The sequence below is a fragment of the Rhyacophila brunnea genome, unplaced genomic scaffold (genome assembly GCF_057557595.1).
Source record: "Rhyacophila brunnea isolate RB1 unplaced genomic scaffold, BYU_Rbru_1.0 scaffold_15, whole genome shotgun sequence".
Classification (NCBI taxonomy): domain Eukaryota; kingdom Metazoa; phylum Arthropoda; class Insecta; order Trichoptera; family Rhyacophilidae; genus Rhyacophila; species Rhyacophila brunnea.
In genome coordinates this window covers 36,319,869-36,335,437 of record NW_028232806.1, presented here as the reverse complement: position 1 = coordinate 36,335,437, position 15,569 = coordinate 36,319,869, and the positions used below count along the sequence as shown (strand labels likewise).

Below are 15,569 nucleotides of genomic sequence, written 5' to 3'. Positions count from 1 at the left end.
TAGGAATTCTAAGCAAGTCCTAAACTAAATAATATATTATTAAGACGATTATTCTCATTTGTTCATTCAATGAATAACATAACATAACATCTTCCAAGCATAAGAAATTTTAGTCAAACTTTGCTAAAATTTAATACCCTTAAAAGAATATGAAACCAAAAAAGGTGACCGTTCGCTTATTTGAAAGAGTTAAATAAATGACGTGGGAAAGCCACGCACATGATGTGGTGACAACATTACAAAAGATTCCAACCAGCTGCTAAAAATCATGAACTGGAAAAGACGTGAGGAGGACCGTTTCGGCTGGAGGACGGCGGTGGAGGAGGCCAGGGCTTGACTTAAGCTGTAGCGCCATCGAAGAAGAAATAAATGACGTATCTAGAGTGGTATATACCTATATCTGATCTCGTGACTGTAGGAAACAGCCTCTACTTTTTGACAGAAGCATAGACAATTTACAAGTCATAAATTTGAAAGAACAGTAAAAACGAGATATTCAATTAGTTTAGATATTTTTCTATACTTTTAAAACTATTGTAAAATACTTGCTGTCATACACATGGGTATGTATATATTTTAATTTATTGTGAATGTATAGTAAAAATATCTGGAATAATAAAAAAACATGTATTTTTTACTGTACTTAATTAAAAATAATTTCCAAATGCAAGAATTTTGCCTATTGTCTACAATTGCATATTGGCACATTTGTTTGGTGTCTATTGTCTTGTCAAAAAAAAAAAGAGGTTGGTTTCCTTGACTACGGTAACAGATACATAAATCAGACCAGAGCAAATAGTTTTATTTGTAATTCTTCCCTTCCCAATATTCCAAGCAAAATGAATATAAGCAGACACTATTGTGAAGAGAGTGACATTTGCTTTGTGTGGCCCATAGCTGGCAAATGTTCACCGTACCTCGACACAGTGTCAGTGTTTCAACAAGTATCCAAGAGCACCAACATTCGCTTTGCTTGAAATAAAATATGAATAACTTATCACTCGACGCGTCGTATAGTTAATTAAAGCTATAACATCGTGGGTCCCAGGTTCGAATCCTGGGTCTGGCAAATACGCGTATTGTTTTTCAATTTGTGTCGTGGCTAACATACATTTCTCGTAAAAACAAAAATCTGTTAATACAAACCTCCACACTGTGGCGGCCATATCGAGGGTATACTGACAGAACGCATTATTTCAGTTTTTGTTGTTTTTCTATTTTAAATGCTAAAATCCATACAATTTTACGCTCTACGTCCAGGTAAAATGCACAAAGGCATAGGATATAATGGTGAGAAAATAGAAACATTATTAAATCATATTGTTATTTCTTTATTCAGATAGAAAGCATGATAATGACCTAATGCGTTCTGCGTATACAAAATACAGGACTTGTAACATGTCGCATATTGTGTTTGCCATAAAGGTTAGTCTTTATAATGTAGAAAAAATGTTTTTAAATCATAAAAAAATTTACGTGGGAGAAGGCTTTGAAAAAAAAATTAAAGTCCTTTTTGCGATTATCTCAGAACTTGTTTTAATGAGTTAATGCTTTCTGTCAGTATACCCTCGATATGATCTTATTAGGATCGGACATGGTCAAAAATCACCTTATTTTTATCACGCTTAAAAGATGCAGTTGTTCTTGGAAACAGCAAACAAATGGGATGAATACCCTTCAGGGATAACTTTTGTGTTATACTGACGATACACGATTATTATTATTCTGTCAAATTTCCCACAGGAAAGAATGTCTTTCCCGTTTAAGTGACTGCTTGTGTATGGGTAGCTATCGTGATATATAAAACCAGCGCAGGATAAAACATTTAACAAGACAATTAAATCTAAATGAGAAGAAAAAACGCTCCTAAGTAATTAATAAGAGTTACGTAACCTTTCACATAATTTGGGGAAATATATTATTTACCATACGAAAATAAACGGGAAAAAATATACGGCCATAATATAAGATGCACGAGCAGGGTGGGGGTTTACGCTTTAAAAAAAAATACAAAAGGGGTAATAACACTGAGCTCGACCCCGCATTGATTTACCTTTAGCTGCCCAGTCTTTAAGTGACACACATCAATAAATTATCGTTTGCGGTCACTACCGATCTCAGTATATTGGAAACTGAAAATGAACGATGGTCTGCGTTCACTTTGGGAACAGTTGTGTTTTATTTCGGCTAAAAGTCGAGCTCAGCGGGTAATAATGACTTGAAAGCACACTCAAGAAAATGAAAAGAGATTTGAATCGACAGTTGACTGATAAATGTACCTGAAGAGTGGAGGAAACAGAGTGTGCTCTCTGATGAGTCATTTGTTCATCGTTCTCCACCGACTTGCTCATCTACAAAACCAATAACACAACGTTACTTCGATGATTTCAGCGTCAATCGACTGAATCAAATTGAGGATATTACACCGTCTACCTAAATCTACCCAAAATTTTAAAAAGATTAATTAAAACAAGACACAATGCATGATACTTATTTCACATAATTATATTGTGTGGGCAGGACGCATAGCTCGAATAAGAGACAATCGCTGAACAAATATAGACTTCCACAAGATGTAGAAAACATACAAAGTAGAAACTTAGTAAGCTTAGTAATCAAATTTTATTTTATAGAGTAATTCACAGGACGGAGAGGAATGGAATTAGCTTGGAAACGCCTACATCCAGGAGTGGATTGACGCAAGCTGGAGATCAGTGGCGAAGAATGGAGGTAAGCTGTTAAATCGGACATAAATGGTACACATTAACTTTGTCAGTCATACGTATTTATTTTCAATGAACCAAGACTACAATGTGTAGATAGTGTTTGTTAGTTTTTAAAATTCAATTAAGCCCTGCATAAACCAAGCCATAATAGATAATAGTCAAAAAATATTTTTAGTGTTTTATTTTAATTAATACAATGTCTTTCCATACAAAAATTAATAGTCAATACCATTTAAATGATTATAGACAATATTATTTATGTATAGACCATGGCCCCCACATCCTTAACGCTTTCGCTGCTGAAGAGATAATGAGATTTTAATTGCCCCCTTTAAAATGCACGTTAATTACATCGATCGGCCGCCTGGTCATTACGCACCGTGTGCGTCTTTCGCGTCCAAAGTATTAAGCGGGCCCCCTACCTATCGTTAAGGTTAAAGGCAGTATGATTTTCTATAGTATCTAGGATTTCTCCAGCTGGTTTCCACGGAACCTTAGGGTTAAGTATATTTCGTGTATTTTAAGTGATTTTTAAATAAATCCAGTTGATTTATTGAGTTGTCGGCATTCAGCACAACTATATGAAGCACTGATCGCGACCTACTTTTGTGGTAACCAAGTAATTTTATAAGTCATTTTATAAGTCTGGAAACACACTTAAATTAAGTAATTATAAAATAAAATTCTACACGTGAATTATCATTTAATTATATCAATCATCATATCACAGCCACATATTTTAAAATGTTAATTATAGCATTAAGGATACAGGCGATTTTTTTTTACTATTATAGAAAAATTGTGGTGTGTTTTTTCACTTAACTAGTCGACCCGCCACGCCGGGCCCCCGGGCTAGAGCCCTGTCACCTCCTCCTTTGATGATATTTTATGCCGTTAGGTGTACAAAATGAATAATATAATTTCAGTAAAACCGTACTCATATCAACCAAAAATTAAAAAGATTTACATACATATTGAGTATCAAGACTAGAGCATCAAGCCCACATATTATTTTAGTTAACAGACATTCTATAGAAGGTGTCAATCTTTCATAATATGTACTCGTATTAAAATAACCTTTATTCAATATACATCGGAGTTAGACCAAATTTCTCCTGCCGTGACATTCACTGATTTTTCACGAATCACCATATAGATCCACCAGTATAAGTTGTCCGCTGAGTGGGGGCGCCACATATTAACATATTATCATTTCATACTTTTCATACTGAGATGAGCTTAGTTCTAAAGTCGAACACCTGACGATTTACGATGGTATATCTATACCTTAATCTTATATTACGAATACATAACCAGTGATACAAGTAAAAGTTACAGATTAACAGGGCAACATAATATCACTTCTACTACGTAATTCTTCGTGAATCTATAATATTACCCTGAAAGAATAAAAATAGTATAGCTAACGCTAATAAAGTCTGTGGTAACGGCAATTTCAATATCATCTATGCCAAAGGGAATATTATGAAGTAATGTAGGTACTCAAGTCGTTAAATATTTAACATCAAAAAATACATAATCGATCAATATGCAGGTTTTTCATTTGCAAATGGAGAGTTAAGGCCTGATGCAAAGATAAATACACTTAACTTAGTTATACGATACGAAAGTGTTGCTATCTTTAAATGTTCCGATTCTGAATAAAAATAATTAAAACTGCACAATATAAATTGAATTATCAGAGATTCACAGTTAATATTATAAATTACTGGTTTTATTATCAGTGGTTTAATTGAATAAATACACACGTCGAGGATAGTGTAAACCTTGTGTACTGAGCAAAATAATTTAAAAACAACACTATATCAAACACGCTCACACTGACCGTCATTCATTATTCTCATTTACAAATCGGCCCCTTACGACCGAAGAAACGTATCGTACTTTTCTCTACTTTACAGGAGACACCAAACACAAGTCAATTTACATTCCACTGACATTAATAGCATAATTCAGTGAAACGGCAAATAATTTTCAACTATAGGTGCGACAAAATTTTGGACTCGCTGGCAATCGGAGAGTGAAAGTCGAGCTGTGAACACTGTCAATTTGTTTCGTAATGGTGACGGGAATTCTTAAATCGTGTTAAGATGACTAAAAAACGTTACCCATTTACTTGAAAAAGAAAACATGTCAATGAATATATTATCATTGTTACTAATAGAACAATAAACAGAACATTAAATGGACGCATGTTTAATTTTTATGACAAATTATATTTCGTTCGGCACGCGTCATTTACACAATCCGCGCATCGCCTAGTCACGATCTTTTTAGACCGTGCCCCAGCTGAGGTATAGCCTTAACAAGAAAGTGTTTTCAGCAGATACCTTACGTATTGAAGCATCTTTTTCATTCTATGTCCAGTACCATTAACATGTAAATCAAAATCGCTAAAAATCGGTTTCTTTGATCCTAAGGGGCCGAAATATTACCAATCGGCAACAGATATTTAGAAATGAATGGAATGCGGTAATAAACAGTACACAATACTAAGTGATTATTTTAACAGCTATTACTTGTGTTTCTCATTTCTGCCACCGTGTGCGGAAGTACACAAGTGTTGCGGTGTTGGCACTTGAACTGGCCGATTTTGGCTACATATACATTAGCGTCGCTTAAGACCACATAAGCATCAAACAATAACTGTGCTTCTGGCCTTAAAACACATAATTAGCAGAAGACATACAGAAACTGTTTTAAGCAGTCAGTTAAATGAATCCACAAGACAGTATAAAGATTAGTCAAGCTCACGGAAATAACAACAAACAAATTTTACCTGTGATGGAGGCAAGGACATAGCTCCGTTGGGAGGTTCCAGCAGATGATCAGGTTCGGTCGCCGCACGGTGACTGAGCGGGCTGGCGTTGGCACTCGTTACCGGGGTCACTCCGCATGACCCATTATTGTGGGCTGCGCCTGTCTTACCCTGACCTACTTGCTGTTGCTGAATGGCTTCCTTTACTTCTTGGAACTTTTCAATGAACTGAAAGAAAGCGATAATTTTTATATTTTACTATTTATGCATTCACTCGTATGGTGGTAGAACCAAAGTATCACAGTGAGATTTAAACAAAACATCTCACTAATCAACGCAAGCACTTGGGTACAAGTACATCTGGGAGTCCCAGAAAGTTTTCTATCAAATTTTTTTTAAGTGGTGTAACATTACTGTAATTTCATGTTGAATTCAATTAATTGCTGTCTTCATTACCGAATTTTTACTACATATAACAGTGTAGAAGGGTGGAAGTAGACTGTGTAGATCCGACAAAAACAATGTAACTTTGTCAGTCATGCTTACATATTTGTTTTTCACAACACGTGTTATATAAACATAAGATCTTTTGTTGTTTGGTGTGTAGATCCTACATCTATTATTTGTATGCAGAAAGTTGCGTCGTGTGTGTGATATTATGTGTTCAGGGCACAATAGAAATATGACACAGTGATGTATTTTCTTGGGTTTATATAGTAGCACTACATTTTAGATTATAGATGTTTGATGCACGGCATTAAAGAATAGTGACACATTGGTATTGATGTTATACCCCGTTTACACGTGCATGGATGTACTGTGCACAGTAAGAAAATGTATGGGGAAACATGTATTATCCTGCAGTTGGCAAGATTGCGTGCATAAATCAAACAAGATTGGAAGATTCCAAATTTCCAATGTGACAGTAAGATTATTTTCGATCTGCGTCTGCGCAGTAGAGCGATCGTAGTGAACCTACCGGCAAAAAAACGAACTACTCATTTTGAGCTCCGATGCTCAATACGATCCGTCAGATAGTAGTATAAAATGACAACATCGCGCCTCGCTTACTCTTGAATAATGAAATTGGAGAGACAGTCAGCACTTTTACGGGTAAACAGTTATTGTCAAGACGGTTTAAAATAAGCACAATTGCCAACAGTAATTCCATGCACGTGTACAGGCGTCATTATGTTATGTAAAATTTACATTATGATCTTGATTGAATTGGATATTTATTGGAGTTACGAGTGGATATTTGACTGTACTGTCTTAGGCCGAAAATACAACTGATTTGTTAACTCTCATTTCCGCTTAGTAATATTGTCTGCGCCATACAAATGACCACAGACAATAATATGTCGGTTTTAGAGTTGGGTAAACGTCTACAGTTACGCTCACATGGTGAGCTTTGTCGAGTGTAAATAGAGACCAAAATTTTCATTACCACAAAAAACATGTCATCTTTACTATTTATTCCAAAACTGTGACGTTCACCTTCTTAATGTACCCGATTTACACTTACATTAGAATACACAACATGGAGCTTCCGCTTCACAATACATGGTCAAGATAGACAGTCTGGTGTTGATTTACCGAGAATAATAATTTTCTCTTATCACCTGCAAAAGCTCTTTATCAGATTGTTGTATTTTCCTCTTACCACTACAGCAAAACAAATGTCTTACACATTGAACTATGAGGGCTACCACTCCTTCTCCTAGACTTCTATTTCGGCAACATGAAAGTAAAATGAAACTTTTGAAAAAGTTTAGCAATAGTAATGGTACAAACCTTTCCAAGTTCAGCCTCCGAGGAGAAACCGAGTCCGTAGACAGTGTTAGCTCTTAAATCAGACCATTGACCAAATTTCTGTGAGGTCTTCGTGAATGTCATGTTGGGAGTGATCGTGCTGTTGATGACAGCCTGAAAAGAAAAAAATAATATGTAATAGTCTCCTCAATTAACCGCCAAAATTTTTCCCGTACTGAATACTTAATAATAATAATAATAAGTTAATTTCGAACACATGATGTAATTCCAGATAATTAATCTGAATTTAGAATGTAATAAAACTGAAAGACTTCTGTCGAGCTAATGCTCTCATAGAATTACTGCTATTAATCTAGAAGATTTCTGTTATAAATAATTTCTTCCAATTATTGATCTCTACTTTGTCGTTCACTGCTGACTGTTGGTGAAATACACAAAACCCTGATTTACTACTCGAAGGTACAAACAAAAGATACATAAATAAAGGGAAATCTCAAAATGTAAAAAAAATTTAAATCATTGGGAACATTATTATTGTGTCAACGTGTTCATTCACCTTTTCAAGAATGTTCCATTTTTTAAACCAACAATGCTTTTCTTTGGTGAGACATTATTTAAAGGGGCGTACACAAAACTGTGTCCGGAAATTTGTATGTATGCAGTTCACCGTATTACACTTCACAGTGAAATGTTGTATCGGAAATATATGGTCGTATAGTAAAAACCGTCCAACCTCTTTGAGTCGTATAGTACTGAGATAAAATTCATTTCTAAGTAAAACACGGTTCTTGTCGGTTTACAGGAAGTCAGCGGTAAACAAATTTTGAAAATAGCCGATATACTGGATTATTTCTTAGGTTAGGTTATAGTAGAGTAGGTTAGGTTTTCATTCTTGAATTCATGAATTTTATCCAAAATCAGAGATATAGATAGAGACTGTATGGTATACAGTCATCTCTTTCCGATAAGAAAGCTCACGGCGAACTGTGCTACGGTGAAATTTAATACGTACAATTTACATGTAACCAAACAAAACACAGTAAACTTAAACAATCGCATTGTGTAACCTTGGCTTTGGACACTACAGTCATGACATCTATAAATAGAATGCACACATGCGTCTGAAATTCTTTTCAATGTCTTGAAATAAATTGAATTTTTATTTTTAATATGTAATTTTAATTGAATTTGGAATATTTCAGATGTAAATGGTGGGAAATAAATGTACTAAAATCAAACAGGACTGCAGAAACGAACTGAAGAACAAAGAAACAGAAAGTGTGAATTACGGACACAAAAAAACAGGGTTTCGCTGTATTACTATTATCAACAATTTATATTAATGAATGAGAATAATAAAAATCTCCAGAGTGGACTTCAGAATCTGAAATAAAGAAGTTAGTACAGAGATGGATGAAGAGAGAGAAAAATATGTATTAGTATAAAAAATTAATTTTGAATATTTAAGTGAGAGTACAGAGTATAAAATCTTTATTTCATGTATAAGTCTGATGGGTTAGTCTCACCTTAGATCCTTCCACGCTGATAATGCGGTAGAGCGAGCGAGAGGAGTCGTAGAAGAAAGAGACAGAGACGGCGGTAGTGGAGGCAGACATCCACGACCGCTTGGTCTTGGGATCGATGTGGAAGACATGGGCTTTGCACGTGAAGATCGGTTGTTCCCTGGACATAGAAACATACAAAATAAAACACTCATTATAAAATATTATTAGAAATACACGCAAGCACAGGATTGAACCCCTCGAAGCATCTTCAATAATTATCACATTCAGAATGTTTAAGGTTATACTGAATTATAAAACTTACATAGTTATAACAGGCAAATATAATAATATATCGACCGTGTTTAGGACAAAGGGCGTAACCCACACAGAACAAATTTTACAGGAGAGGCAAAAAACGTTTTTTGAATGTTTTTGGTTCAATATTAATATTAAAAAAAATAGGCACAGACTGGGTGTATAATGATTGATGATTTGGTGTAATATCTTTTCGATCTATTAATAATTAAAGAAGTTATTACAGAAAAATCATTTAAATTGAGGGTAAATGGTTTTTTCCTTAAATTAAAACTTAATTAAAGCTCAATTAACGCCTGAATTCAGATAAAAATGAATGTGTGATAAACTGACTCAATTAGAATTTAGTTATTACTCTCCAATTATTACAGCACAGTTTTTAATTCAATTTCAATTCAATTTATTTATTTTTTTAACATATTGTGGACATTACAAATTATAAGTTTAAGACGTTCACAACATGACATTTAGAAACAAAGATATATAAATATAACAGTATTACATAAAAAAAGAGATAGATCAGTAGATAAATTAGATAGGTACAAGGAAGTACACCGAATGAGTTAAGCAGACCCTATTTTAAGAATTTATAAAACAACGTCCACCTAAACTCATTCTCACGTAGGTGGAATATATCAACACCCGAAGCAATTTCGTTGAACATAGTTATCGCCCTCCCAATTGGCATTACCAGTGGCAGGTTGGTTCTGCACCTTGGGAGTATAAACAACTGATGGTCTCTATTTCTAAGATAGTTATCAGGGACACACAGGTCACCACTGCCCAGAATGGTAGAGTTCTCATTTATACCTCGTATAAGTCGAAAAAAAATACATACATACAAGGCATGGGTCGCGACAGCTAGGAATCTCGCAAAAGTGTATAATAGAATTGATCCATAGACCTTTCGGTTACCAAGTGCACATCAGTAGCGAAGGGTGGAGGTAGGCAGTTAAATCTGACATAAATAGAATCAAGTGTCATTCGGTGGAGCTTCTAAAGTCTCTACGGGGGAAAATTTCTCACCTTTCAAAAAGTTTGCCAAATTTTTCAGTGAGTGAGAAGGATTTTTCTCATCGAGAATTGACCATAATTTACTATGTGAAAGCAGTAATTACACACGTTCTGGTGCACGCCAACCAAGGTGATGAGATGTTTTTACTGGGACACTCTCAGCACACAACTTTGAAGGATGCCTAACGTTCGTTACGCCATGGTATACGCTTGCATAACAGGTGGGGAAACATGGCGGGTGGTAGATGAAAAAGCAAATGTCATTCAACGGATAGTCCGTTTCCTCATGAAAAGTTTTTCACAATCAAGGTGAGAAGGCTCCATAAGATGAAAGTCACCGGCATATAAGAACCCTCGGATATCAGTAGCGAAGGATGGAGGTAGGCTGTTAAGATCCGGCATAAATAGTGCACATTAAATTTTGTTAATCATACGTATTTGTTTTTGTTGAACTAAGACTATGATTTACAGATGGTATTGGTTAGTTTTTAAAAATCAATTAAACTCTGCCTAAACCAAACTTTAATAGTTTTGGTATATTTTGGGTGATACAACAAAATTGTGCACACATTTTCAGTCCTACTTATTTGTTTTCGTTGGATTAAGAATACATATTATCACACATTGTTGGTTATTTTTTTTAAATTCATTAAGCCCTGCCTAAACTAAACTATAATAAAAAAAAAATATATTATTCTATCTATAAAATATTCAAAGTTATGTATGGTTTAATTGTATAATTGAAAATACTTTATAGATAGACGAGTATTTTTTACTATTAGATATCTATTATGGCTTAGTTTTCGCAGGAATTTTAAAGACTAACTAATACTTACCATCTATAAATTGTAGTATTATTTCAATGAAACCAAATTCGTATGACTGACAAAGCTTAGTGTGCACTATTTATGGCGGATCTTAACAGCCTACCTTTACCCTTCGCCGCTGTCGGATATAGTCCAAGTTCATTGATTTTTAAAGTGTTTTTCTCTTAAAGTGTATTAAAAACTTCTTTAGGTATATGAAAATTTGACAGGGGACCGCGACTCGAAATAGGTTGGGAACCTAGTAACTACATCTTCAATGATATAAGTAAGACAAAAATAGTTTACACAATTAACTTTCAAGTGATGTGTTAAGTAATTAAATTCCTTTGATCAAAATAGTAAAACCTAGTAGGCAAGGAAAATTAGTATTCAAAATTTTCATATAAGGTATCACCACCTTATAGAGAGGATTAGCAAACAGTTTGGGCCTCTATACAATCTTGAAACCCACTTGAAAAATTCTTCAATCAGTAACAGTAAAAAATATTGTTCCATACTAAACTTGAGATGTATCAAAGAAATTTATTTATTTCTTAATGGCTTCATACGCTAGTGGGTGGAAAACTTAGTAAAATTGTTAATAATTAATAAGATGTCAGCTTAAACGTATGCAAGGTTGAACGTATCATCTAAAGTTTAATTCAAGGTGATGATAGCGGCTTACGCGTCGGATTATAATGCCGTGGGCCCCAGGTTCGCATCCTGGGTCTGGCAACTACAATTTTTTTCAATTTGTGTTTGGAGTCAGAGTATGGACCTAATGGCTAACATCTGTTTCTTGTAAAAACAAAAAAATCCAGTGACAATACAAAACGAGTGAATGGTGAAGAATCTGTTCTTTTAAGAAGTCTATCAAGCAGTGGCGAGGGGTGGTGGTAGGCTGTTAAGATTTGACATAAATAGTGCACACTAAACTTTGTCAGTCATACTAAACTTATTTGTTTTCATTGATCTAATACAATTTGCAAATGGTGCTGGTTTATTTTTAAAATTCAACCCTGCCTAAACCAAACCATAGTAGTGATAATATGGTCGATTCGACAAAATAGTGCACACTTTTTCAGTCTTATAAATATTTGTTTTCGTTGAATTATAAAAAAAAAATTACAGATGGTGTTGATGTTTTTGAAAATTCATTTAGCCCTGCCATTAAACCATACGTAATTTTAGATATTTTATAGATAAAGGACTATTTTTTGACTATTATCTACTATGGTTTGGATTAGGCGGGGTTTGATTGAATTTTAAAAACCAACAAACACTATCTACACACTGTAGTCTTAGTTCAATGAAGACAAATACGTCTGACTGACAAAGTTCAGTGTGCACTATTTATGTTGGATCTTAACAGCCTACATTCACCCTTCGCCACTGCTATCAAGGTACTTCCATACTGTGAAAAGTTTATATGCTACGCCTTGAAGACAAAAAACTGCTCTATCAAACACAATGAATAGTGACTTGCAACTTAATTTGTCAATTAATTAAACTGTTTTCGAGTTAACTTAACAGACTATTAAACCCATAACACATGGTCAAAATAATTACTTACCTACTTATTCAAATACCGAAAATGTTTTCGATAATATTTAAGAATGGTACTTAATACCTATCTATTATTTTTTTATTGTTTAACTCCAATACTAGCATATTGCGAAATTTACCAGCTAACTACAGAATGATCCCATGATCTCTGCAGTCAATGTAATACAAGTAATTAGTGTGAATTATTCATGTCAAACGGAGGTGAGAATGCTATAGTTTTAATTGGTATATCCTCATTTTAATCTCCCTATTGTATCTGTCAGTGACCTTTAAAAACAATAAAACATCATTGCGATGGGTACAAATTAGCAGATCACCGCACGCGCGGATCTCATAGGAGCTGTCAAAATCGTTACGAAAATGCGTATATAACGCCAAAAAATCGCAATAAACAACCATTTTATGTCAGAAAAACACGAGGCAAGTCATATGCTGTGAAGGTAATAAAAAACAACGCCAAAAATACGATCGTTGTCCATATTGTTTCGAAAAAACTTCAACATTTCCCCTCCCTAAAAATATAGACATCATAACCAATGTTGGAAATTTGTCGTTTGCGGTGGGATTTCGCTGTAACGGTGAGTGGTAATGGGTGGAAATATGATTTTCGGCCGTTACTCACCCCATTGTTTCGTTTCCTGGTGTCATTTAATACACAATAACATACAATTTTAGCAATGTTTCATATTTTCTGCGAGAACTGTCACGCCAAGCGGTCACTGCTAGACTGAGCGCTGCCAACTTGACGGCGACAAACATTTCGGGCTGCCAGGGCCAGGTGAAATTTGACAAAACTTCATTCAGAAAACAAAAAATTATTTTTATTTATTTTGGTCGAAAATGTCTGAAAATTTAAATATAATAATATAGACATTTGCCATGTTTTTTTTATCATTTTAATGAAATCAACAAAATAAAAAATAGATTTTATATCGATAGGTATACTCGAACAACATCTTCTTGGCTACATACGTGTTAAAATTGTGAACTAACAAGCTCCTCCCATTTAGTCGACAACAGCGCCTTCCGGTTTTTGCCTAAACCTTCTTGTTGGAGGGTAGGACAACCATCTTTTCTCAGAACCAACTAAAAAATAAAAGTCGTTTTAAGACTTTTTTTAATTACTACCTACAATAGGTACATACAGTTTAGTACCATATAATTCGATTGTGTTTAGGAATACATACGTGTCTAGGTAGGTACCTATTTAAGTATTAAAAATGAATTGTAATGTAACTTAAAATAATGTTTATGGGTATGTAGGTATTATTATTTTGAACAAGATATTCTGATTAAATTTATAATAATATTATATTACATACTTGTGATATTTTAACAAAAAAAATAAACAAATGTGTAGGTACTCTAGCATAGTAGATATTTATTTACAAAATATTACTATTTTCATGATAAGATAACGTCATTAACCCTGGAAGATTAAAATTACTGATAACATTCTTGTAATTTAAATACCTATACACAATGTAAATAAATAACGACCTACTTGATACAAATATTTATAATATTCGAAATCGTATGTAGGTACAGTAAAAACAAAACAATGATTCGGTTCGTGGATTGTATGCGTACGAATATGTATACCGTCGTCAGCGATAGGAGTGCATCGATTGCCAGGTAATAATTATTATTAGTAGCACTTACTAAATGGCTAAACATCTGCACGCACACCATCGACCAATCGAATCATGGTTTTGTTTTTAACTGTACCTATTTTAATTGTATGTTGTGTATGATAAGAAAATTTCATAACATTGAATTTACACGAGCAATTATATCAGTGTAAAATGATATTATTGTAGATGTCAAATATAAATGATTATGAAAAAAGATATTGCAATTATTGGTTGAATTGGTTAGTTTTTTTCTCTGCAAAAATGTAGTTCGGGAAAATAAACAGGGGGGAACCTATATGCCAACAGAGAACCTAGCGGAAAAATACGAAGCTTGCACTTAGAGATTTTTTTTTGATAATTTACAATTCCAACTATATTAATTAATAAATACGTATCTGAAAACATTAAAAAGGTTTTTTTTTTAATTTAAAGATACCTATACTTGGAATTATTGTAAAAAAATGTAATAAAATGTGAATTCGTTCTTATTATTACGATATGTTTTATTGTCATATTTATTATTAAAATTTAGTTTATTATGTTTTCAATTTTTCGACTTTTAGATTTCTGACTAATATATCGTTTTAATATTTTTTATATTTATTTTATAAAACATCGATTTTTATAAATCAAAAAGTCAGTCAAATAATGTAAGTGACAATGAAAAGGTCCTAGAGAAATGGGCAGCTGATGCTGTAGGAGGCTTTCATCCGGTAGTGAATGGGTCACAACGAAATGGTGGAGACTGGAGATAGTAATGTAATAATATTGTATAAACAAATATAATTATTATTAGAAAATACCATCTTTGTAAAAATGTTAATTTTATCTGATAATACAAAGTTTCAGTGAATGTTCAAACCACTATAAAATAATTTGTACAATCTTTGTTTTACTAGTAGCCGATAGATGCTAATAAAATAGTTACAGCTATACACCAATAGATGACATTTTAGTTTTAGCTGAGATGATGTTACTAAAATAGTTCTACTATTCACTGATAGATGTCGTAAAGTATTTTTCACAAGCAAATTATTTTCAAATTAATTATAATTATTTATACCTAGTTCATTTACGCATTTCATTACTTACAATGTTTACATTTATTTTTGTAAAAAAGAAAGAATTATAGAGGCAACAAATTTTCTCTTCATTAGTAACTTATGAAGAGAAAATTTGTATTTGTATAGGTAGGTATTTTTGTTTTTGCAAAGTTTAGTAGAAACGATATTTTTTTATTTGCTTTTTGACAAGAAATGCATAATTAAGTATGGTCGAAGAAGGAAGACATCAGCTGTTAGTTGGAGACTATGTGATCAGAAGGAAAAAAGGCGTACATTGTGCATAATATGCAATACGAGTGAAATCTGGATGGAACTCAGAGTAACCTATATCCAACGGTCGCTGGAGAAAGCGCGTAAAACATGATTTATATTAAATTTATACAGTCA

General features: G+C 33.6%; 1 protein-coding gene across 2 annotated transcripts in view; it reads right to left on the bottom strand.

Annotated features, from left to right (window-relative positions):
- homer (protein) overlaps positions 1 to 13,219 on the bottom strand; it is an 84,017-nt gene extending 70,798 nt beyond the window's left edge. Inside the window, exons 1-5 of one of the 2 annotated variants that reach the window (XM_085942709.1) lie at positions 13,107 to 13,219; positions 8,805 to 8,961; positions 7,300 to 7,431; positions 5,527 to 5,733; positions 2,280 to 2,351 (exon numbers count right to left, since the gene is read on the bottom strand). In XM_085942709.1, coding sequence (XP_085798835.1) covers positions 2,280 to 2,351; positions 5,527 to 5,733; positions 7,300 to 7,431; positions 8,805 to 8,961; positions 13,107 to 13,132 — 594 coding nt within the window. In that variant the 5' untranslated portion in view covers positions 13,133 to 13,219. The remainder of the gene's footprint in view (positions 1 to 2,279; positions 2,352 to 5,526; positions 5,734 to 7,299; positions 7,432 to 8,804; positions 8,962 to 13,106) is intronic. The other variant, XM_085942710.1, reaches the window with a different exon arrangement.
- Between the last annotated feature and the right edge of the window lie 2,350 nt (positions 13,220 to 15,569).